Source organism: Vigna umbellata, chromosome 3 (genome assembly GCF_029865625.1).
Source record: "Vigna umbellata cultivar VRB3 chromosome 3, Vumbellata_1.0, whole genome shotgun sequence".
NCBI classification, from domain to species: domain Eukaryota; kingdom Viridiplantae; phylum Streptophyta; class Magnoliopsida; order Fabales; family Fabaceae; genus Vigna; species Vigna umbellata.
Window position 1 is genome coordinate 46,708,938 of NC_142167.1, and position 23,817 is coordinate 46,732,754.

General features: G+C 33.4%; 3 protein-coding genes and 1 pseudogene across 6 annotated transcripts; all 4 read right to left on the minus strand.

Moving 5' to 3' along the window:
• Positions 1–2,759: 2,759 nt before the first annotated feature.
• Positions 2,760–3,416, minus strand: LOC148202726 (putative E3 ubiquitin-protein ligase ATL45). The gene has a single exon (XM_088110673.1). It carries the CDS (start codon positions 3,414–3,416, stop codon positions 2,826–2,828), a length of 591 nt encoding a protein of 196 aa, XP_087966799.1. The 3' UTR covers positions 2,760–2,825.
• A 362-nt stretch (positions 3,417–3,778) lies between these two features.
• Positions 3,779–9,082, minus strand: LOC124829688 (Ribonuclease P protein subunit P38-like protein). Of its 2 annotated transcripts, none has more exons than XM_088110672.1 (4): positions 8,146–9,082; positions 5,368–5,423; positions 5,092–5,281; positions 3,779–4,273 (listed from the first exon to the last, which is right to left on the minus strand). In XM_088110672.1, the coding sequence occupies exons 1-4, from the start codon at positions 8,785–8,787 to the stop codon at positions 3,923–3,925; spliced, it is 1,239 nt and encodes a 412-aa protein (XP_087966798.1). In that variant the 5' UTR covers positions 8,788–9,082; the 3' UTR covers positions 3,779–3,922. The 2 variants fall into 2 exon arrangements, with proteins under 2 accessions (XP_087966798.1, XP_087966797.1); XM_088110671.1 differs by having other exon boundaries at positions 5,092–5,284; positions 8,146–9,077.
• An 11,827-nt stretch (positions 9,083–20,909) lies between these two features.
• Positions 20,910–21,536, minus strand: LOC148202727 (uncharacterized; annotated as a pseudogene).
• Positions 21,537–22,506: 970 nt separating this feature from the next.
• On the minus strand, positions 22,507–23,780 carry LOC124829687 (mediator of RNA polymerase II transcription subunit 32). Of its 3 annotated transcripts, XM_088108739.1 has the most exons (3): positions 23,599–23,780; positions 23,392–23,475; positions 22,507–23,291 (listed from the first exon to the last, which is right to left on the minus strand). In XM_088108739.1, the coding sequence occupies exon 3, from the start codon at positions 23,146–23,148 to the stop codon at positions 22,708–22,710; it is 441 nt and encodes a 146-aa protein (XP_087964865.1). In that variant the 5' UTR covers positions 23,149–23,291; positions 23,392–23,475; positions 23,599–23,780; the 3' UTR covers positions 22,507–22,707. The 3 variants fall into 3 exon arrangements, with proteins under 3 accessions (XP_087964865.1, XP_087964863.1, XP_087964864.1); XM_088108737.1 differs by lacking the exon at positions 23,392–23,475; XM_088108738.1 differs by lacking the exon at positions 23,599–23,780 and having other exon boundaries at positions 23,392–23,586.
• Positions 23,781–23,817: the final 37 nt, after the last annotated feature.

The following is a 23,817-nucleotide window of genomic DNA, read 5'->3' on the forward strand; positions in this document are numbered from 1 at the left end:
CAATGATTTCTTCAGAAATATGGAATTTTAAGGATATCAAGTATATGGTTGTTTCTCATCTCATGGACGAAGTCACTTAGATAAAGTTGATGAAGAAATTGATCATCGACATTATGTGTGTATTTATAATAACAAGTAATAAATATTTTGAAATATGAACTATTTGATTCGGTAACTGCGATTCTCTAGAACAAGTTTTCAAAGGTTGGCTTGTCTTTTTCACTACCCAGTGGCGAGAGTATACAATCTAAGACCATTTTACGAAATCTTGCTTGTAAATATATAAAGTTGAGATTCCAAAGAGTTTTTCACCAGACAAAGAGCAATTCCATTTTCAACTTTGATATTTCAGAATCTAGTAACACTGTTTGTTATGTCTAGATGAGATTAGATAAATTTCTGAATTTTGATGTAATATACAAAATTCAGTTTCATCATTTTCCCTCCCCTCTCTACATACCAGACATGAAAGCTATCTGAAATGCAACTACCATCCATTCTGCATATACTCATTTTTTCCTTCCATCTCATATGTCCCAAAATGGAAATCTTTTTCTTTTTTTCATTATTTCTGAGAAATCGAGGTAAGCCTTGTTGCTTAAGTTGTCGTTTTGCTAGTTTTAGATCAGTATTGTTTAAATGGAACAGCAAAGGTAGTTGGCGAAGTTAGGCACTTATGAGTACAGTGAGGATCTTGAATGCACATGAATTCTTCATAGATCTATTCTGCATCCACGTGGTGGATTATATCTCTTAAATAAAGACACCAAAGTAGTTGATACATAAAAGTACGTTTAGGTATTTACAATTTTCAAAATTCTTATGAATTTGGTTTATGATTTTATCAAAGGACTAGGAATTGACAACTAGTTAGGTTTGAGCTCCTATAATATATTGGGTTTGACATGTTTTAAATATACTATGTCTAAAATCTCTTGAGATCACATGCTACTTATTGCAGCTGTTATGCTACGAAAATTGATCAATACCTATAAAGTTATTTTGACATGCTAATTAGCAAAACTCTACCATATTAAATGCTTACATGTTATAGTTAAAAGTTCAGATAAGGTAATTCGGTTCACTTTAATTAACCGAATGAAAAAAAGTTGTTGCTAGTCATATTCTAAATGGATAAAAAGATTGGTACGGTTCAATCTTATGATGTTAAATCAATGAGTGATTATTTATTTTTAAAAGAATAATTTAAATTAAGAAATATTTTTTTAAAAGAATTTAAATCACGTAAATAAAATTAACTTTAATTTTTTAATATTATGTTTTGATTTTAAATTCTAATATATGTAAATATTATAGTAAAGCAATACTATTTTTAATTTCTTAAAATTATAATTTTAGAATTACGTTGACCAAACTCATTTGACTATTATCGATGGATCCGTAATAGAAAAAATGAAGCGCGTTAATGTATTTTAAATTAAAATGAAGCATATGATGATTGTTCTTACATGATATAATAGGTATACTAAATAGCAGTTTAATCTACAAATTTTGATGGTTTTATTATTTATTAATTTAGTTATGTATTATTTTTATAAGAATATATGTTTACGGTTTATCTAATCTTATAAATATAATTAATATTGTTAAAGGATACATTTCATAATCATTTTTATTTTCTAAACTTTTATTGATTTAAGTTTTAGAATTTTTGTAAGGAGATCTTCTCTCTTTAAAAAAAATTATCGATAAAAAAAATTTATACAATATCTCGAATATAAATATTTTAATGATATTAGTTTAACAAATTTAATGTCGAAACATTTAATAACATAATAATATTTTTTTGTAATTAGCATTGGTATTAATTTATTTAAAATTAAGAATAATAACCTTTATACCAAATCGAATCCGAATGAATAGTCGAGGAATGTTATATTACCATTGATTTTTTTGTTTTTTTTTTTGTTATTCTTACTTCCAACTTGACTAATTTATCAAAAGTTTTATAGGGAGATACATTCAATCATAATCAATAATAACAAAAGATAAGAACATAATAAGGTTTGCATTAATGTTAGTTTTGCTAGCAAACTTTAATGGTCTTAAATTTGCAAAATAAAATCAACCAAGCTTTAAATGCTGAATAGACGTTAAGAGGTTTGAATGTTGTAGCATTCCAATTTTGGTTCCTCTACATCAGTTGTCAATAGTGGATTTTGGATTATTCTGATGATTTTTTTATTCATCAAAGTTAAAAGATATGTACACTTAGTTGGCAAATTTATAACAAACACTTGTGCAATTTGCTCGATGTTTTTGATGATTTATTTTCTCCACCTCATTCAAGATGAGAATGGGAAGATAACAATAACAATAATAATATAATTATAATTACAGTAATAATAATATTAATATAGTCTCTGGAAGACAATCTTACTAATTTATTTGCAACAAATTCGATATACACTTTAAAAGATGACATATTTACGATATCAGATGGAAAATATATTTTTCTCAAGAAATGAAACTTATATCCCCAGTCATAAAAGGGCATATGTACTCTATAATTTTTAAATAGACATTTAAATCTCTTTTTCTTTAGTAAACAATGTTTTTTTAATTTTATTAATAATTCTCTTATAAAAGATTTTCTACTTTTTAAATTTTCAAACTTTAAGTTTTATTTAAATTTTAACTAGTAGGATGTTTTTAGATAAAACAAGAAAAATGTATGTACTGTTGTTAAAAGTTAAAAGTATAAAGAAAGTAAGTATAAGTTATTAAACCATAGCAAATATGTTGTTAAAAATGAGAAGAAATGAAAATATAATTTAATTGAAATGATAAAAGTGAACACGGCCTCACCCTAGTAACACAAAGCTATTTTGTACAATGGAAAACTGCGTCATATGTATGCGGTGCTCATGCGCATCGTTCAAATCATGATCCAGAGACGGCGTGGCAATGCTCCGGCAAACGGGGCAACTCGAATGCGAACACAGCCACGTGTCAATGCATGCCACGTGGAAACAGTGCAAACACTCAGGCAACGTCCTCAGCTCCTCACCCTCCTCAAACTCACCCAAGCACACCACACACGTCCCACCTTCATTGCCGTCGCCGGAAACCACACCACCATCAACTGTGTTCCTGTGGTACGTGTGTGTAGGAATCATCTGCACCGCCGAGGAGGCCGTCGCTGTCGGCGTTGGGTTTTGGCGAGTGATGCGTTGGTACCAGAAGCAAATGGCTATGAGATGGCACAAAGATAAGAAGAAAGCTAATAAACCCATTGCAAGGAGGAGAATCACGAAGTTGTTAAGAAAGCGATGGCCATGGTCGTCGTCCATGGATAACAAGTTATTGCAGAGTGAGGAAAAATGGTTGGACTTGTCTGTGTTGAGCGTTAAGAGGTGGTGAAGGTGGCCGGCCGAAAACCACGGAGTCATCATATGTCAATTAATTTGACGGTGAATGCAAGAGATTTGCCATTGTTTAATGCATGACTTCTGATTCATGTTTCTGTCTCTTTCTTTATTTGATCATGACTGATAAGGATGTGAAGAAATGTGATGGCTACGGAAAGCATAAAGTGAATGAACACAAACAAAGAAACAAACAAAAACAGCATAAAATGAGTATATATTAGGGTGATATCCTTTTCTTCCATATTTATTTTAGCCACTAAAAATGTATGTATTTCTTTTATGTTTAGTGACATAATGCATCTTAACCGTTATTCTTGTCTTTCTTTTTTGCTTTGACAACTGAGTGGTTCGATGAGCAAATGGACAAAATGCATTTAAGATGGATGGCAACATAAGCAGCAGTGGTATGATTTCATTTCACAGGGATATCCAACTACCACTTCTATGAATTGAAAAAATATACATACCCACAAGAGATAACTTGTTAGCTTGAGAGGCGAGGCTTCCTACTGCTACCAGTCTCTCAGATTCTATTGCACAAAGGGATATCTAGAAATATAATATTCTCTTACACGAGATGCCCCTTCCCTTGAAAGAATCCCCTCAAGATCGCCAATAATTCTGGCCAACCATATCTCCAGATTTCGCTGGATATCTTTGAAGTTGTTCCTCATAGAGTCCAAAGACCGTCTTGTGGTTAGTGTGGTTTCGTTTCTCAACTCCTCCCTGTAATTGTTCTTCCCAATTTCAGTTTGCAATGCCATTAGGTTCTGTCCAGTTTCAGATACCCCCTGTTGAAGCCGAAATGCTTCCAATAAAAACTCTGTTTGAGTTTGGGTTCGGAATTCTGAACTGAGGGAAGGCTCGCAGGGATCATTAGCCTGTTCAGATAATAAAGATGTCAGGCCCAAAATTGCAATCGGTGTTACGTGACAGGAAAATGGTCCAACTTTAACTAAATGAAGCAATAAGATTATGTCAGCAGAAGCAGGCTAGCAAGGGGTCTGTTGTTTTGGAAGAAAATACATTAGTAGGTGGTGCCTCCGCCCATAAGGTAAACTTTAAAGTTCACTTTCTTCAAAAACAGACTAACATCCACACTACAAACAGAAGTACTAACATAAGATTTTTGGTGTCTCTTTCATTCCCCGATTCATAACGTTGTGCATCATGCTTGCACAGCACAATAAGTAATAGAAGCTTTAATTTTCACTTCCTGGATGAAGCAGTTGATAGCGACATAACCATCAATGCTTGCACCACCCCTCAGAAAGTCTCACCTTCTATATATATATATATATATATATATATATATATATATATATATATATATATATATATATATATATATATATATATATATATCGACTTGGGACCAATGATACCAGACAATTTATTTTCAGAGCATCACCATAATTTATTCTTCTCAATAGAGTTGTAAAGGACATATACCAACTAAGAGGATGTACCGCTGAAGTTTATTTGATAGGCAGTTGACACCATACATTTTACATATCAGCTGACATAAAAAACAGATTTCAAAATATACACGTAGTAATGCCTTTACAATAATTAGAGGTATTAAGTATTTTAAGCAAAAAGGGAAAAGGATTATTGTGATTCCAACTTTTAGATTAATTACAATTTGCAACATAGAAAAACCTAAAACAAAAGAAGCAATAAAACATGAGTTACTTACTATTCTTCGGCACAAATCATCTATTTTTTCTGAAAGCCCTTGATATCTTTTTGCCTGCTTCTTAATCAAAGACGACGCCTTGGAAGGATCATTTTTACCATTCTTCTCTAGATTTAATAAATCTTGCTCAAGTAATTTAAGTTTAGAGGAAACTCCAGCAGAATCACCATCTACCTTCCAGGGAGACTCCCTTCTGGTGAAAAAATAAAATCGTTTAGTTGGATATGATTCCAAATGCTTCAGAAGTTATCTGCATTTAGACTATCAATTATTTACCTTGCAACAAAATGCTTTGTATTATACATTGATTCAAGGGATTCGTACTGGACATCCTGGAAAAGTAGACATTTATAGGTCAGAAATTGAAAGAGAAGTTCGTGGACGAGTAGTTCGAGAAAAACCAACATAATGATTTTTATTTCAGGTGTAATAAATTTTGAAGTCAACTTATTGGTACTTTTTTGAAACAAAAGTCTCCTCCCCTAGTGCCTTTTAAGATATTAAGTAGGATGATCCATCCAAAGGTTAGAGTTTGGATGGATCACTAATTTGCAAAATGTCAAAGAGTTAATGGGTGATCACTGATCAATGGATTTTAATAAATACCAAGTTTGCCTAGACCATTTCATCTGATTTGTTTTTGGTTGATAATACTCTACAACATGATCTTTTAGAAACAAAAAACCAAACAATCTTGATGGGAAATTTTAATTAATAGAAACATGAGCCAATAAATAAATATCTAGGTTTTGAGACAGGTCATTGAATTGGTTAAGGCACCACTGGAAGGTTTATTGATCACCAGCATTAATAAAATAATACAAAATAATTAAATAATATATAAAATAACAATAAATATAATATCATAACTTAATAATACTAAAACTAAAACTAACATTTTATAAGCATTTAACATTCAAAACATGCATATAAATCAAATATAACATAATATTTATATTCAAGGTTCAACATACATAATAATGTTTTTCGAAAATAACAAGTTACTTGAAAAGAAAATGATAAATACTTTACAATTGTTGTTTTAGGGGAAAAAAACAAAATAATATTTAAAAAAATATTTTAGAAAAAAATGTAGACCTGTTTAGAATCAGTTTTAAGCCAGTTTTTTACCGCAACCGGTTCAATTGAAAATGGGTTTTGTGGTTCTAATGAACTGGATACCGGACGGATTCAGTCTGGTTTTGACACGATTCAGTCTGGTTTTGACAGGATTCAGTCCGGTTTTGACAAAATATAAATATAAAACAACTTCAAACTCATGTGTTCTACAAGATTCAACGGGTAAAAGATAAAACAGAATGCAGAAAATCCCTAGAACACCAATCATTAACAAGATTAGAAACACGAGAAAAATCATAATACGTTAATTTGGGATGTGTGTTTTCTTTTTCACGTTTTCGAAACCAAATCTATGGTGAATAGAATTAATATTAAGAGAAGTGGAAATTCTTAGCTATTCTTTTAGTAGAATTTATTCTGGGTGTAGAACCCATAAAACAAATCTATGTTTACACTTCAAAGGAAATTTCACTTTATCATCTAAAAAAAATCATTTATTCCTAAACTCAATTTCAAAACATCATTTTCTAAAATTCTTTCAAACCCAATTCTACCCGAAGTCTGACCTAATAAATCAAGAAACTCATTTGTCCCTAGTGGGTGCTCTAAATATATCCTTAGTCTGTCCTATGTTTCCTTCGTTCAGTCAACCACTCTCGAAGAAGAAAGCATGTGCTTCCCAACTGCTGTTTGCAGCAGCAAAGAGTAAAAGATCGTGAGACCCTGATACCAGCAGCAAAGGGCAGAGCAAGAACTTTTCCATGTCAATCAATGCATACTAAGGGTGAGTTTAGAATTTGTCGATTACAAACTATGGTGTGCCTCAACCCAACCAACTGTTGCAATCAATGCAGACTATGGTTTGTTTGGGGTATGCAAACAATAATAAAAATCATGCACGAACCACCAACCAACAGCGATATCAGAGGCTTAAGCAATTAGCAACCATGTCCCCAGCACAGACAATAAACAACCTAGAGAATAAAGGCCCTATATTTCAGCACCGGATAAGAATGGTGACTACTGCCTGCTGAAAGTAAAGTGGACCAGGCACACAGAGCAACATAACATGCAATAGGGGACAGATTGCTACCAGCAAAGGACAGAAGTAGACAAATAACAATTGGATGGTCCATGGCTCCACCATGGTGAACCATTATGAAACCTAACCAACTACATCTAAACTCCAAAGGGAAAAAGAAGGCTTCTAGGACCCCAAGTTGCCATTACATATCCCATTTCGTTTTCCTCATAGAAAAGCCATGTCTAAAGCAAAATTTATGCCGTACCCTCCTAAAACTATAACCTTAAAAGTCGAGTAAAAAGTGGAGGTAAATGAACAGTCCACAAGGTTAGAACCGGAAACATGCCGACCAGAATCCTAAACCAGGTCATCGTCCTTGTAAAAGAGCTCAACTTTTTGCCGTAGACCACTTTTTAACCATGAAAAAGTATTAATTATCTACCACTTTAGGAAAAAAATTGAATTAAATATCTCTTCTGTCCTTTATAAATGAGTTTCTGATTACTTTTAATACCTCAAATATTTTTATTAATATCATCGTCTCTCTAGTGTGTAAAAATGGGTGGTGAGTAATTCTTAGTTTTCATAGAGGAGATGAGATATTAAATAGTGACAATTTCTTGTGAATGACAGGACCACATATAACAATTTTATAATTAAGAGAGACTAAACAAAGTTTGCTTTTCAGAAAGCGAATACGGACATGATTGAAACGACTATAAACATATTTAATCCAAAACTAACTAAATTAAAATTGCAAGCGCCATTTTCCTTTGTTTTTGTAAACTTCCAATTGTCTTATGCATGTGTTGATTAAGAACCTTTACCGAAAAGTAAGACAAGAAGAAGCAAATATTTAATCAAAATAAGCCAATCCAAACACTCTTATCTCAAATTTCAGCGAAAAAAGGGTAATCAAAGTCAACCACACTAAAAAGAAATCCACAAACCTGCCAAAGCGAGGCTTTCTCAGCCCAGAACTTGGAAGCAGAGGCCATAAACTCAGAATCAAAGCCATTGTTCCCAAAATGTTGACTATGCTGTTCATAGATAACCTCAACCTCCTCTTCCAAACTCCTAGTGGACCCCACCAATTCCTCCTCCTCCACCTCCTTCTGAAACCACTCCCCACTCTTCTTACCGTAGTGCTCCCCCCCACCCAACCCCTCCTCCTCTATCCTCCGCGACATGAACCCAATCATCTCGTCCCGCTCCCCCACCTCCTTCTCCGCACGCGCCACGCAATCCTCCAGCTCTGCCACGCGCCCCCTAAGGCGCGCGATCTCCTCCGCCGCCGCCTCGATCTGCTGCAACAGGCGCTTCTCCTCCGCCTGCCACGCGTTCCGGTGCGACGCGAAGATCTCCACCACTCGAGCGTTCGCCTTCGAGTCCTCCTGCCGCCGCGACTTCATCTGGCGCAGCTCCTCCGCCGCCTCCACCGCCCGCAGCGACAGCATGCGCACCTTCCCCTGAAGCGCCGGTACCGAGTTGTTTGCCAGCGTGGCCAGAAACATGGAGAAGCTGAGCCCTAAATACGAACGCAACATCTTGTGATAGTCTTCTTCTTGCTGCTGTTGTTTCTCTTTAGCCATTGCGACGAGGGCTTGGGTCTTCCTCTTGGACTTCGTCTCCGTGAGCAGCCTCTGTTCGTACGGGAAAAGGAGAAGAAGCAGAGTAATGGCGTTGGTGGTTTTGGTTGTGTGGACTTTTAGAACTCAGCAAAAGGGAAACAGTGCCTTTTTGTCCTTTCTTTCTCTTCATGTGCCTGCCTTTGTCTTTTGATGCTTATTTAACCATCATCAATTTTAAAAAATATATATATTTTATAAAATAATTCTACATGTACTATTATAATAGAATAATTAATTTTTAAGAAATAATTAGTAATTGTGTAATTGTTTCTTATTTTCTTTGTTGGTCGATGTCAATCAATGATTGATCTTTTTGGTTTCTTGATTAATCTTAAAAAGTGTGATGTGGCCAAGTGTATAAATAAGGTTGTCGATTTACCTTTTACTGTTTTGAAGTGTTGCAGAAAGAAATGTGGGTCTATCATCTCTGCCAATGCGTCTACAGTGTTGGTATCTTCAGAAAATGAAAACGACAATGGGTAATTTTAAATAAGAGTAAAATTTGAAAAATATGAAAATTAGTAGAGAAAAGTTAAAAAAAGGCAGCTAAGAAATTTTGTTACAGTGTTCTTGAGAAGTGATGTGAGTAATAAAATGTAAAAGAAAAAATTACTGAGAATTGAAAGAGCAAAAGCAACGGGAAGGATGAAACACGATGTTCAGAAAAAATGATTAGTGGTTGATCTGGTTGTGGCAAATAAAGGGGTGATGATTGTACCTTTAGGTCTTGAATAGAAAGTATATGCAAAAGCACATGGAAAAGGAAGATAGCCAAAAAGCAGAAAGAAAAAGTGAGGGAACAACTACATGACAAGTCCACAGCTATAAAGACTACAAATACTTGCTCGATTCGTCTTATCAAGCACACAAATAAATCACATATATTCGGTTCTTTCAGTATTAGAGGAGTTATGTTATTCAAACTTTTAAATTAGGCACATAAGTATCTACTACTTTTTTTATATTATTAAAATATTTTTAATTTACTAAGTCATTTAAAAAACTTATTATTGTTATAACATACAATCAAATATCTAAAAGTAAAAGTATACTTTATAAATAAAAATTGAATATTTTATCATTAAAATTTTAAATTATAAATAAAAAATTGTTGCATGAAGCCTTCAATCTTTGATTGATACATAGATGCAATGGAGTTGAAGAGGCTCTTTCAAAAAGATGCCCAAGGTGGCAGTTATGAAAATAAATTCATTTATTTTTAAAATAATTATTCAGCACAGTATATTAATTAATTCATACATTCCAACTTTTTTTCAATCTATTTTGCAATTCTAGAGTTCACTGATTTCTAATACTGCTATTTTCCTTTCTAATTGACATAACTTACATGTTTTCATTATTTATCGTACACGGTTACAACCAAGCATGGAAAACAAATTAATTTTAAATTTGTATGTCTTATTTATTTTTCATTATAATCCAATATAATCTTAAATCTGTCATATTCATTAAAGTAAGAAATCATTTATTTAATTAAAATGTAAAATATAAAATATATCAATATATAGAGAGAATCTAAAATAGGATAAACATATGTAAAGATGAAAATAACAATATTAGGTCTGAGTAATTATATATTTTTTAAAACTTATAAAAAATTTCTTGAGAATGTTTTTCAAATGGACAAAATATATTTACAAAACTTTGTAAGAATTTCTTGTGAATTTTTAATTCTACTTATTATTCATGAAGCAAGTATTTATCTATCAAACAAAATTCGTAGAAAAAATAGTAGGAAACATTTTTCTTTACAGATTTTTGTAAGAAATTTGCAGAAAAAATTCCATAAAATATAAAAAATTATAATAGTGTATGAAATATAAAATTATGTGAGTGATCAATGCATATACATTAAATAACGTATTATTTTACTCATTAAAATAATTTTCAAATAAATATAAAATATAAGATTAGTTTTGTAGTAATACATATATTTTAAAACAATTTATTATGTTTAAATGATTATATATGTGAGAGCAGACATATTTAAAGAAAATTGGAACGGGATAAGTGTATGCACTGGATTGAACCGTCTAGTTTTGAGAGTAGTATATAAATGAAAGTTTCAAATTTCGTCTTATTCTCTGCATACACATTCTCTCTCCAAAATTCTGATCTTCTCTTTTTTCCTCCTTCTCTCTAAAAATCTTCATCAGTTAATCTGTTCTTCGTTCAGGAGGAGTTTAAGAGATCCTTGAGCTGAAGGATTTCTTGTCAACCAGTTAATTCAGTTATTTGAGTCAGTAAGTTTCACATTTTCTTCTTAGTGTTTCGGTTTTCTGGTGCATGCAAGGGAAATTTCGTTGCATGTGTTTATCAGCTTCTTCTTCTTCTCAATTCTGATCATGTTCTTGGTCTTTTGGTTGATCCTTTCTTTTAAATCGATGATCTTTAGGTGTTTTTAGATTTTCTTGAAGTTCAAACAATTTCCTGAAGGTGTAAAAGCTTTTTGTTCGGTCAAAGAGGTAAGGGAATCTAGTTAATTTAATTGTGATTTTCTATGTGTGAAATTACTGTTTGGATGGTTTCATGTGGGTAACTTGAATGTTTGATTAAATTGTGTTGAATCTGTGATGCTGGAACTTGTGAACTAGTTGGAGTTTCTCTGCATAAGTGTTCGGTCTGTTCTAATCTTAATAAAGTGGGTATGTGAATACGATAGTTTGGGGTTGGAAGTAAAATTTGGTATGAGACCCTTTGGGATGATGTTAGAACGATTTTAGGTACCTTTGGATAGGCTTAAAATGGTATATGAATCATGTTTGGAGGATTAGAAGTTGGGAAGTGGTAGAAATTGGTGAAGATAGTGGTTAATCATAATTCTGCTGCTATTATGCAAAATTATGTAGATTGTCGAGTGTCATTCATTGACCGTTTGACTTTCTTCTTGTGTTCGGTCTTAACTGAGTTCTACTTCTGTAGAGCTTTTCAGTTAATGATCGATCGGTCTTGTACTAAGTATTCTGTTTTAGTCATAGCGATCGTTCTTAGTGAGGTGTGTGGTCTCTTAGTAGCGATCGGTCTTAGTGGGTTGTGGGATCTCTTAGTAGCGATCGATCTTAGTGGGTGTATGGTCTCTTAGTAGCGATCGGTCTTAGTGGATTGTGGGATCTCTTAGTAGCGATCGATCTTAGTGGGTTGTGTGTTCTCTTAGTAGCGATCGGTCTTAGTGGATTGTGTGGTCTCTTAGTAGCGCTCGTTCTTATACTAGTGCTCGACCTTGTACTTGTATTCGGTCTTAAATGTGTTCGGCCTAAGTTATAGGTGTTCGACCTAAGCCATAAGCGTTGGGTCTAAACTTAGTATTTGGACTAGTGGTAGTATTCGGTCATGATGTGGTACTCAGAATCCTCTAGTTGTCGGTCATTAATAGCGCTCGATTTTCTCTTCAGCTTATCTATTATTGATCATTCGGTCTCCAACATTCACAAGGTGTTCGGTCTTGTTCTTCTATGTTGGTGATTTCTGTTTGGCCTATATTCATAGTTATTCCAGTGTGTTGTATTAATTAATTGATCCAATTGTTTTGATGGCTTATGTATGTATTATCATAATGGTGTAAAATGGAAAAGTATGGTATGATAATTGTAATATGGATGTGAAAGAGAATTGCAAGGAGGAATGTCTCAGTGATTTGGTATCAAGGTGGTGGTAAAGTATGAATATGGACAGCGAATCCATGGCGTTCATATTGACATTCTAATGATTACCAAGTCTCAAGTAGAGATGGGTAAGTCATGTCGTGAGAATAGCAGGAGGTCCTATCCTATAGGGTCTTAGGTGAGTTATAACGGATTAACCCCGAGTGGCAGTTGATGGTTTTCCAGTTATTATACACCCGAGTGCACGAACGACCCAAGTTACATATTCATACAATCCGGATGGTTAAGTCAAGTGGTCGGTCATTGCATGATTATAAGTGTTGGATGTTACATGATTATGTATTTGTTGAACTTGCATGATAACTATAATCAATTAAATTACTCTAGCTTACCCTTCATTTCTATCTTGTTCATGTTTTTCGTTCGGTACTCTCCATTTGCGATGATCACCTTGTGGGTGTGAACAGAGGGAGGTGAGTGTTCGTTGGAGGAAGCGCTGGACGGCTATAGTATGTATAGATCGCTCGGTCATGTATATAGTTTTGCAGCTAGGATAGACTTTTGTAAAGTTTAAATTTTTATAGTTACATTGTAAATAACTCTAAGTTAACTTTATTTCTAGAAACTGTTCTATAATAGTATGGTGTGATGAATCTTAATTATATAGTTTTGACTATATTTTTGGAATGTTAGAATAAATAAATAAATATATATATATATATATATATATATATATATATATATACATATATATATTTAAATACCTACATTCTAACTTTTATTTATTAAAATGAATTTTAAGTAATAAGATATAAATATACGATGGCGCGATCATACAAATATTTAAATGATTACATTTTTAAACTCGTTATGGTTAAATAGTTCATAGAATATGAAATACTCAAAATATTTATGTATATATAAGAGAAGACCACACAATAGTATTTAAAAGTTCTATGAGAAAAATATTATTTAGAGAATTTTAAGTAGATGACACCATTCTTTATATTTAATCAAACAGTCAGCGGATAAAAGAAAATAAACTAACTTACAACATTAATATTCAACGTATATAAAATGATAACGAAATAATCTACCCAATAAGTTTTTCCCATAATGTAATGGCCAACCCGTATAAAATTTTGGACAGTGGATGTATTAAAATATTATGCCAATTAATAATCATATCAGGAACATCAAATAAAATCAAAAAAATAATTTTTAATACGATGCCAAAGCACCAACTAAATTTTAACTTTCTCTAAAATTAAGTTTGACTGATACTACTAAATCTAGCATAAGGTGAGCATCAGTCAGATTAAATGGATGAACAATTTAATATATTTAATAATGATTATATAACAAATTATGATTTTATATAATTTATTATTAAATAACAAAACAATATGATTTTAAAAATAAAATTTAAAATATAAAAAGTATTTATAAAATTTCAACCTGTTATTCAAACCATAGTTATTCATTTTACTTAATTTTATTTATTCAATATTAATCACTTATTCAATCTAACGTGCCATATCTCTCAAATGAGAGCAATCATTTCGAAAATCTGCATTTATATATATATATATATATATATATAAATAAATAGTGCAAGCTTATCTTAATTAAATATTATTAGAAAAAAATGATGATAATTAATATCAACGAAAGAACACCAAATATGGTATTATTATGACATCGTGCATATATAATAAAGACGTAATCAGATTATAATAATAGAAAGCAGTTGAAAACATATATCTAAAGTCATCCTTAAAATACTAAGAAGCGAAGCAAATGTAAGTCTGTCCATATACCATGGGTTTTACATATTATAGTTTTTTTTTTTCAAAATGCAAAAGTTAAAGTAAGGAAATCCTAATGGTACTAGGACTCAGCGTCATCTTCCTCCAATGCTTGCTCCAGGGGCACTTCCTCACCATCTGCTCTCATCCAAGTGGATGATCATTGCAAGAGGAAACATACCCAAACATAGCACGAATACAACAAGCAACGATAAGCTAATTATATAAAAAGCATACAATATGACAATATGCATGCAAGAGTTAACTTCAATCAAGTAAGATAAACACGTATCCTAACATGTTGAATACTAGACTTGACTTGTCCGGACTTTAGAGTGATAGTCGAGCTATGACGGGTCTTCCCCCACCCTACCACACTCACGAGGTTAGCATGTTCCAGGTCTTGAGGCATACTGGAAGCCCCCAAGACTAAGACCTCCTCCTACTCCTCACCACATGGTTCAATCCTCTCCACGTCAAAAGAAAGACCATTGGAGTTTCAGGATGACCCCCAAGACTAAGCTCCTACTTTCATTCTAAACAACTAAGGGCACCACCATGGATCTTCTCCTTGAAGATCATGGAATTACGTCCATCAACCATACTTTTAAAACCACATACTTTGAATCACCAATCATACCATTGAATCACACACACTTTCACTTTAACAGTATACAACATGTTTGAATCCCATCATACAATATAATTTGCTCCAACACATACTTCACAAACCATACAACATTCAAATCTAAGTGAAACAATATAAAAGAGAAAAAAGAGAGTAAAACCCTGAACATTTCGCACAGCGCATCACCCTCGCAAGGCGAAATTGGCATTATTCGCATAGCGCACCCTCCCAGCTCGCCTTGTGAATTAAGTCTGAATAAGTGTCAGACTTTGGGTCCCTCACATAGCGCACCCAGGTCGCTATGCAAGAACCCAGACAGAGACCAACCCCCCTAAAACTCTCGCTATGCGCCCCACTCGCCATTCGAATTAAATGGGTAGTGGTTACAGACCCCCACCAGTCGCATAACGGCAGGATTCGCCAGGTGAATCCACAAACAAAGAGCAACACCCTCTGGTGATTTGCACAGCGCACCAGCTCGCATAGCGAATGACTCAGACAATGAGCACTCTCTACAGGATCTCGCTATGCGAGACAGCTCGCATAGCGACTCTGCATCATCTGCAGAACACAAATTCTGCAGAATCACACACTCACACCAGCCCTTACCATTTCTAGTTATTTTCTCCAACTTCTAACACTCCTAATTCGTGTTTTATACTTACTTAAACTCATCTAGATGATTATAAACATTCCCACTCCAATTCTAAAGTGATTAAGACTCAATTCCTACTCTAGAACACCAATTTTTCACAACTTAGGGACTCAAATCCACCTTTACCATTTTTAGCATGTTCTAAACCAATTTTATGTTCCTAGCAAGTTTCATTGGACCTAATCAAATTGTATTAACCCTCCAAACACACTCTAAACTTCAGATGCTCAGAATCCTTACCCCACTTTTTCTCCAATGACCTAAAATACTTCCTAAGTGTTAAACTGTCTATCTAAATATTACTACAACCGAAATCCTACCCAGAAACACTTCATACAAACTCAATTAACAGTAACTAAGTTCATCCACACACCATCCATCACAGTTTCATCACGCCCAAATGCTTAAAATCAAGAATGCAGTCCAAACATCACACCAGTTCAAAATTCAACATGCATACATATTTATAAAACAGATTCAACCAAAACAAAATTTAAAAGTTATAACTAGCTCCCCTTGCCTTGGTGGTTATAAGAACAGTACTACTCAGAATAGTAGCAAAACCCCAACAGTGCCTTACACAGGCAGCACACAGTAAGACCCTACAATCCACTAAAGTGGAGACAGAAACAACTCTTAGAGCTATAATAGGCAGAGAATTAAAAGGGGAAGACTACCAGCTGCATGCAACCAGTAAAGTTGCATGCCCTAGGTTCAAGAGAGATGCAGAAACTGACTTACCCGTCCAAAACAGAAACTAATCGGATGGATGGGAAGCTCTCAACACCGTGAACAAAAGGATATCACCTATTTGACAATGCAACGATTGTAATTTGTGAATCGGTAGAGAGAAGGTAAAGCAAGAAGAATAAGACAAAGTTTAGAGAGAGAAGGAGAAGTTGGTTAATGAACTCAGATTGGGAAAAGTGCCTTCTAAGGTCATGGGTCCTTAGTTTTACGGGTCTGGCTGCCTCAACATAAGGCCCAAAAGCCCATATTTTTCAAGCCCTTACATTCTCCCACACATAAAAAATTTTCGACCTCGAAAATTAGACTTACCAGTGAATAGTTGAGGATAAGACTCCCGCATCTCTTCCTCTAACTCCCAAGTAGAGTCACCCGTTCTACTATCCCAGATGACTTTGACAAGACTGATGGTTTTGCCTCTAAGCTGCTTGTTTTGGCTCCCCTCTATTCTAACCGGCTGCACCTCCATAGATAGATCTTCTCGAATATGCACGTCCTCAGCTTCTAGTACATGAGATGAATTTTGTACATACTTCATAAGTTGTGAGACGTGAAAGACTGGATGAAGATTAGCCAGCCGGAATGAAGATTATACCAGTGGAAGGGACACATGAATGAATCGAACATACACCGGAATGAGAGGGATCTAGAGACTGTATAGGTATGAGACTATACAGTTGAAGAATGGCTTAAAGGGATTGATTTGGCTACTCATATCACCAAAATGCATTTGTTTTTCGGTAGCCTAACCCATAAGAACTCCATATTTTTTTATTATTTCAATTTAATATATTTTAACTTTGGATTAAATATGTTTTTGTCCCTTAACTTTCAGTGAAAATTGGAATTAATCCCTTTTCAAAACTTTGGCCTATTTTAGTCTCCAAATTTTAGAATTGTGTGAATTTAATCCTTTTAGCTAAATTTTGTTAGGTTTATTTGATGTTTTAAGTGTGTTTTATAATAAGATTTGAGTTATTTATATCATTTGACACATTTTTGTTTTAATGTTAATTGAGAAATGCATTTGAAACATCAAATAAAGTTAAAAGAGTTTAGTTAAAAAGATTAAACATATTTTTTAAAGTTTGAGAATTAAATTGATCCATTGAAAAAGCAACTAATTCAAATTTTCAATAAAAGTTAAGGAACATAAAATATTTAATTCTTTAACTTTTTAACTTTTGTGTATTTTTATTTTATTTAATATTTTTAATTATCTAATTTAGAAGCCCACGACTTGCACAAAGTGCTCAGTTTGATCACATGTCACTTTAAATGTTTCCACAGCCCTCTTTAAAATTTCTGAGGATAAGATATGGTTTTTCTATGGAATCTGAAGAACCATCTGTGTGCTCAGTTGCATGAGGGTACAGCACCAAAATCTGAATAGATATATCCTATTCTTTATAATATCTCTATCTGAATGGATTAGAAAAAAATAATAAAATAATATGTTAACATAGATTTTATTATATAATATTTTGATATTTTTATTAGATTTAAAGTGTATTAATACAATAATAAATTATTAAAAGAATGATATATATATATATATATTATAATAAAGTATTATAAAAAATTCTATATCAAAATATATTTTTCTAAACAAATACCAATATTCACAAAAACCAAGACATTGGAATTAAAGCTCAACAACACCATAAACTCTTACAAAGGCAAAACTTGTTCAGTAAAAATAAAATAAAAAAATATGTTCACATTTTGAGTAATGACTGATTAATTTTTTTAAGTGATAATAATTTAGTTAGTAGTTCAAATAGTGACACATATTCAGAAGCTAAATTTTAGTCCTTAAATTAATAACTATTTATATAAAAAAAATGGAAATAGTTTTTAGCAACTAAAAAGAATGTTATATCAGTGACATATTTAAATTCGGTCGCAAAAATAAATAGTTAATTAAATTATGTATTAACGATCACAAATTGCTTGATTACTAAATATATTTAAGATTTTAATTAGGAATTAAGTTTTTTCATTAAATATAATATTTTTAGTGACTGAATTAAAGATAAAAAATATTATTTTGATTATGAATTTAAATCTGTTATTAAAATAAATAGTTTATTTTTATTATTAAATTTGTGATCGAATTAAGTATTATATTAGTAACAAATCGCTAAATATATTTAAAATTTTAATTAACAATAAAAACTTTTTGTTGCTAAAAATGTTTCAAGTTTTAACATGAAACATGTTTGGCTAAGAAGCATTGGCTTTTGGAATGATGTGAATGCTGCGAATTGTATTATAGATTCGTGTTTCCTAAAGCATACTTCAAAATAAAATTGAGCTTTGAAAGTATTATTTATTATATATACCATAAAACTTCAATTTCAAGATCATTCATGAAGTATTTATCTATATGTAAACATGTGGTTTTTCTCAATTTTATGTTTCCTTATGCTATAACCCTTATGTTTAAGAATATGGCTAGGTAGCATAAAAGAACTTTCAAGGAACTGGATAACCAGGAGATGGTTTATCAATCTCTCTGCATCTAACTATCACATGTTCAAGAGACACCAAGTTTTCAGCTGAAGCTCCAAATAAATTAGTGTTATTAAAATGAGTTCAAATTAGTGCTTTATTAAAATGAGTTGTAAGTCGTGGGTTAACCTGTCATACTACGAGTTTGAGTCAGGTTGGGTTTGAAAAAATGTAATCTTTTTTTATGCAGGTTAGTTTTCAACCTGGCTCACTTAGAACCTGACTCACTGGGTTGAATTCGTGACGAGTCGGGCTAGCTCACCAACCCACCTAATTTAATTTAATTATTTATTATTTTGTAATTCAATATTATTAGTTAACATTTTTTTTATTATATTGTACATGGTGATAAAGAAGAAGATGTTTCAAGAGAGAAAAATATTATACATTTATCTAAGACTCCAACATTATAAATGGATACAAACATTATCAATATTAAAAACTTAGTTATTCGCATTTTGTCATGTTTTTGAATTTGTAAGAACTTAGAAAATAGAATATTAGAGTAGATAGGTGTATTAAAATAATGAGACTGAGTATTTTATCATAAAATAATCTTACAATATAAATAGAATTTCCTAAAGCTCGGTTCATTATCTAAAATACTTCTATCTCTCTAAAACACTATTCTCTTCTCTTTCTCTCACTTCTCTCTAACCTTTCTCACTCCTCAATCATGTGTTCGACGATCAGGAAGTGTCTAGGCGATCCGACATTGATGGCTACCAAACTGACTGATCAATTCGTTGAATCGAGCAAGTAAGTGGTAAATCCCTTTTTCTTAGCCTTTAGGGTTTTGATTATGTAAAACAATTTTGTTTTGCACGAATCAAGTCTAGATTATTAGTATGTTTGTGATTCTAAGGTTGTTCTTCAATCATCAAACGATAAATTGTAGGTTTTCAAGAGGTTCCTAGTACCGCAAGTAATTAGCGGAACATTTAGAGGATTGTAAGCTGTTGAGATTGAGGTAAGGAAAGCTAGATTTACTTTGATTTGTAATTAAGTTTGTATGTGAGATGAATTTATGAGTATTGTGTTATTTGAATTGAATTTAGGTTCTAGAGTAGACGTTTCATGCTTAAGTTGGTTATTTTTGAGTATGAATTGTTGAATGGTGTTTATGAACTGAATTGAATGATGTTTGGACTGTGGTGAAATGTATTATATGTTGGAAATTTGTGATAAGAAGGTTTATTGATGAGTAGGCGTAGTTTTCATTTGATTTTGGGTGAGTTTTGAGGAAATGTGGTAGTGAAATTTTGATTTGGGGGTTGGGCACTCAAATGGTCAGTTGTAATAGTTTAGGTAAGTTATTTGGGACTTGCTAGAGCCCCTAAGTTTCTTAAAACTGTGCCAAAATTGGTAGAACAGGATTTGGGTCTATAAGTTGAGGTTTTGTAGATTTTGAAGTGTACTTTGTTTAGTAACGCTTTAAAATGATGTTTATAAGGTTTAGAAACCATTGTCTAAGTTCAATTAAGTTTATAACACAATCTAGGAGGATTAGAAATTGGGGGAAATATTTGGAATTGGTAAATTCTGGGTAGATTGGAATTTTTTTTTACAGATTTGTGCTGTAGAATTATGCAAACTGTCTGATGATTTTCACAACAAGTAGGGGCACTGAGCGAGGGGTTGAGGTGTGGGAGCACTGCAAGTTTTATTTGATCAACGAATGGGGTCGCTGAACGAGTGAGTTGGGGGTCTGGACCACTGTCTAGAGGATTCGCCTAGCTATTTGGGGTGCTAAGCGAGGGGATTTCTAATGAAAAAAAAAATGTTTGTAAATTTTGACTTTATATGGAAAAACTAGTTACCAACCTATAGTTAATTTAATGTAAATAGACACAACACATATTGAAATCATATATAAGACTGTTAAAAGGGTTAAATATGTTTTTAGTTTCTAAACTATCAAGCAATTTTGTTTTTAGTTCCTCTTTCAAACTTTGGTACATTTTGATCCTTTTCCTTACGGAAACCATAATTTCTCGTCCTGCAAAACCAATGGCATTAAAAAGAAGGTGAGGTGGCTAACGTCTGACCACGTGTGATGATGCTAATGTTTGCCACGTTATTATTTTTCAATGGAAAGTCAGATCAATTCAATACCTTTGCATGCCAAGGTGAACAAGCTCGTCGATGGTCGAATTAAGACCAAATCGATCCTCCTTCTTTGCTAACAACTTCACCTCCTAAACAACATGAATCCACCAACCATTTTTCAGATCTGGCGAGTACATGTGTTGAATCGCGTCATCGATCACCTCTCTTTTCACAAAACTCACAGATCGAAGATCCTCTGAGAATTGGTTCACCGTTTGTCGCTGCAGCTCGCGCGGGTCCACCTCCTCGACTCCCATCGCCTTCCGAGACGCCGTGAATAGACAGTTCCCGTCGCCCGACACCTCATCGTCGTGTGAGAGCCGAAAAACGAAAAAAATAAGATGGGAGGACGATGTCGGAGACAATGACGAGTCCTCTAGCTTCTCTGGCGGCTTTCAGAGCACGCCTTTGGCGTGGAGCTTTTGGAGGTGGCGTCGCTGCTGCTCTTCCAGATCGACGACATCTTCCCAATCGCCGATGAAGGTCACACCACCAACGCTAGCCGGAACAACGAGATCTACGGCTGTAATTGACTTCGATTTGGGATCCCACCATGGAAGCGCTACCAACGGCGAACCCTGAAATGGTTCGGCGACGGTGGTTGAATCACACAAAAGCTTCCCCATTGTGATAGATGAATGTGTGTGGATACAAATTTCGTCTCTTTTTGTATTTTTTTTTCTAAGTATTCGAAAACAAAGAATTTGGGTTTTCTTGTGTCTGTGTTCAACAGAAGAATTAGAGAAGAGAGAGAATGGAAGAGAGAGACTAGGGTTAACGAATACTATATTCTATTAATATTTAATAATACCATAATCACTTGATTGTGAAAGAAGGGAGAATCGTGCAAAGTGGGAAGTGTGATGAACTTCTCAATGCAGGCCTGAATTTTGGTGCACTTGTGGCTGCTCATGAATCTTCTATGGAGATTGCAGAGTCTACCGATAAAGGTGGTGATGATTCGATTCAGTCTCCGAAACTGGCTCGACTCCCTTCAAAAGAAAAGGAAAAACCAAGTGGAAAGCAACCTCAAAATTGGCGTGAAGACGTAAGGAAGAAGACGGAGGGAAAGGAAGAGAGAGAAGCAAGGAAAGATTGATTCAGTGTCAGACAAAAAATTATAGTTTCTTTAAAGACAAGGATCAAAGTTTGAAAGAGAAATTAAAAACAAAATCGTTTAATAATTTAGGGACTAAAAACATATTTAATCCCTGTTAAAGTCATTTCAATTTTCTTTAATAAACTTTAATCTTTTCTACAAAACACATCCTATAATAATAAATAATTATAGAACATTTTGAAACTATTAATCCAAAATACTTCAAAATTAATATAAACTTTGCATACTAAAATATTACAAAATAATTTTAAATTGTACATTCCAAAATTACCTTTTAATTTGTGGGCATCTTCTACATGTTCAATTTCATATTTAAGAGTGAAATGAATTTAAAGAATCTGTTACTGTTGTAGACTTCGGTGGTCGTCTTATCAATTCTTTTCAACGTAATGTCTTATTTGGAATGCAGTTTCGGAATTGCACGACTTGTATACATTTTATAGTGTTTAATAAATTCATAGTGGAACTCATACGAATTTGCAGGTTAAAATAAAATACATTAATTATGACCAACATAAAACTAAGGAATGTTGTCACAGATGCACAATACACATAAGTTGCATTCTTTAACAGCTTAACAAAGAGTTAATACTTAACATGGTATAAAATGCCGAAAGCAGTCTACCCTAAGAAAGATCAGTATAGAGAAATATATAAATTTAATCATCAAATTAATGCTACTGAGTAGCATCTTCAGAAAACCTCGCATCGAATGGAGCTGAGGGATGGGAAAGAGCTGAATTAGCAGAACTAGCTCCAGAACCATGCTGCAATTCAATGACAAGCCATCGAACTGCTTTACTCATTTGTTCCAACCGAACTGCACTTATGGGAGGAAGACCAGTCATGGTAGCTTGTCCAGGTTTTCCTGCCACAGGCCTTGTTGCCTCATCCACTAGACACTCGGATCCTATTCTTTGCTTCACAGACTCCACAAACTCCTCAGCTTGATCACATGCTACTCTAAATAATTCCCACTTCTGCTTAAAGTTCTCTAGAGCAGTATCTGTAGCTGTTGTTTTAACGGAACCAGCATTTTCTTTGGCCTCTAACACATTGGCAGCAGCAGAAACAAAATCTTGATAGGCATTATTCAGAGAATCAACTACGCTGTCCATTGGGCTGCTTGTGTTAACCAAATAAATTCTAAGATTCTTGTTACTACAGATCCTAAGGAAAAGAAACACCGAAGGAATTACAGCTCAAGAACAGCAGCTACTAATATCTCAAAGCTATTTGTCTCCGATACTGATATTGTTCACTGCAAATACACCAAATATTCGTATGAAAGACTATAATATCACTATGAAAAAAAAAACGGTATGAATTGTTGAATTATCAAAAAGGGAAGACTGCTATACCAAGCACTAGAATTGTCAAGTCAGCCCCATTAACAAGATTTGGCCCTAGCCCACGTGGATTGGAGCCAAAAAAGCCCACAGGGCCTTTTTTTTACAAAAATTTATGTGCAAAAATAAAAAATCTAGTCAAATCAATCCTGCATCCTTTCTTGTACATGGATAAAACAAAAGGCAGATAAAACAAAATGGATCATTAGCAACATTTACCCGTTATGTTTTTATCCCGTGGAGTAGCAATCAAAAGTGCAATACCTGTTAATAGAACAAGCAGTGTGTTGGTTGTCCACGTTTAAAACTTATAGGCTGCCTATAAGCTAAACAAGATACGAATCCGGATCATATAAGAACAAATTACTGCTATAAATTAAGCAATAAAGCTTCTTTCTCATCTTTTTATAAACAAAAAGATAATGATTAGTTTAAAGA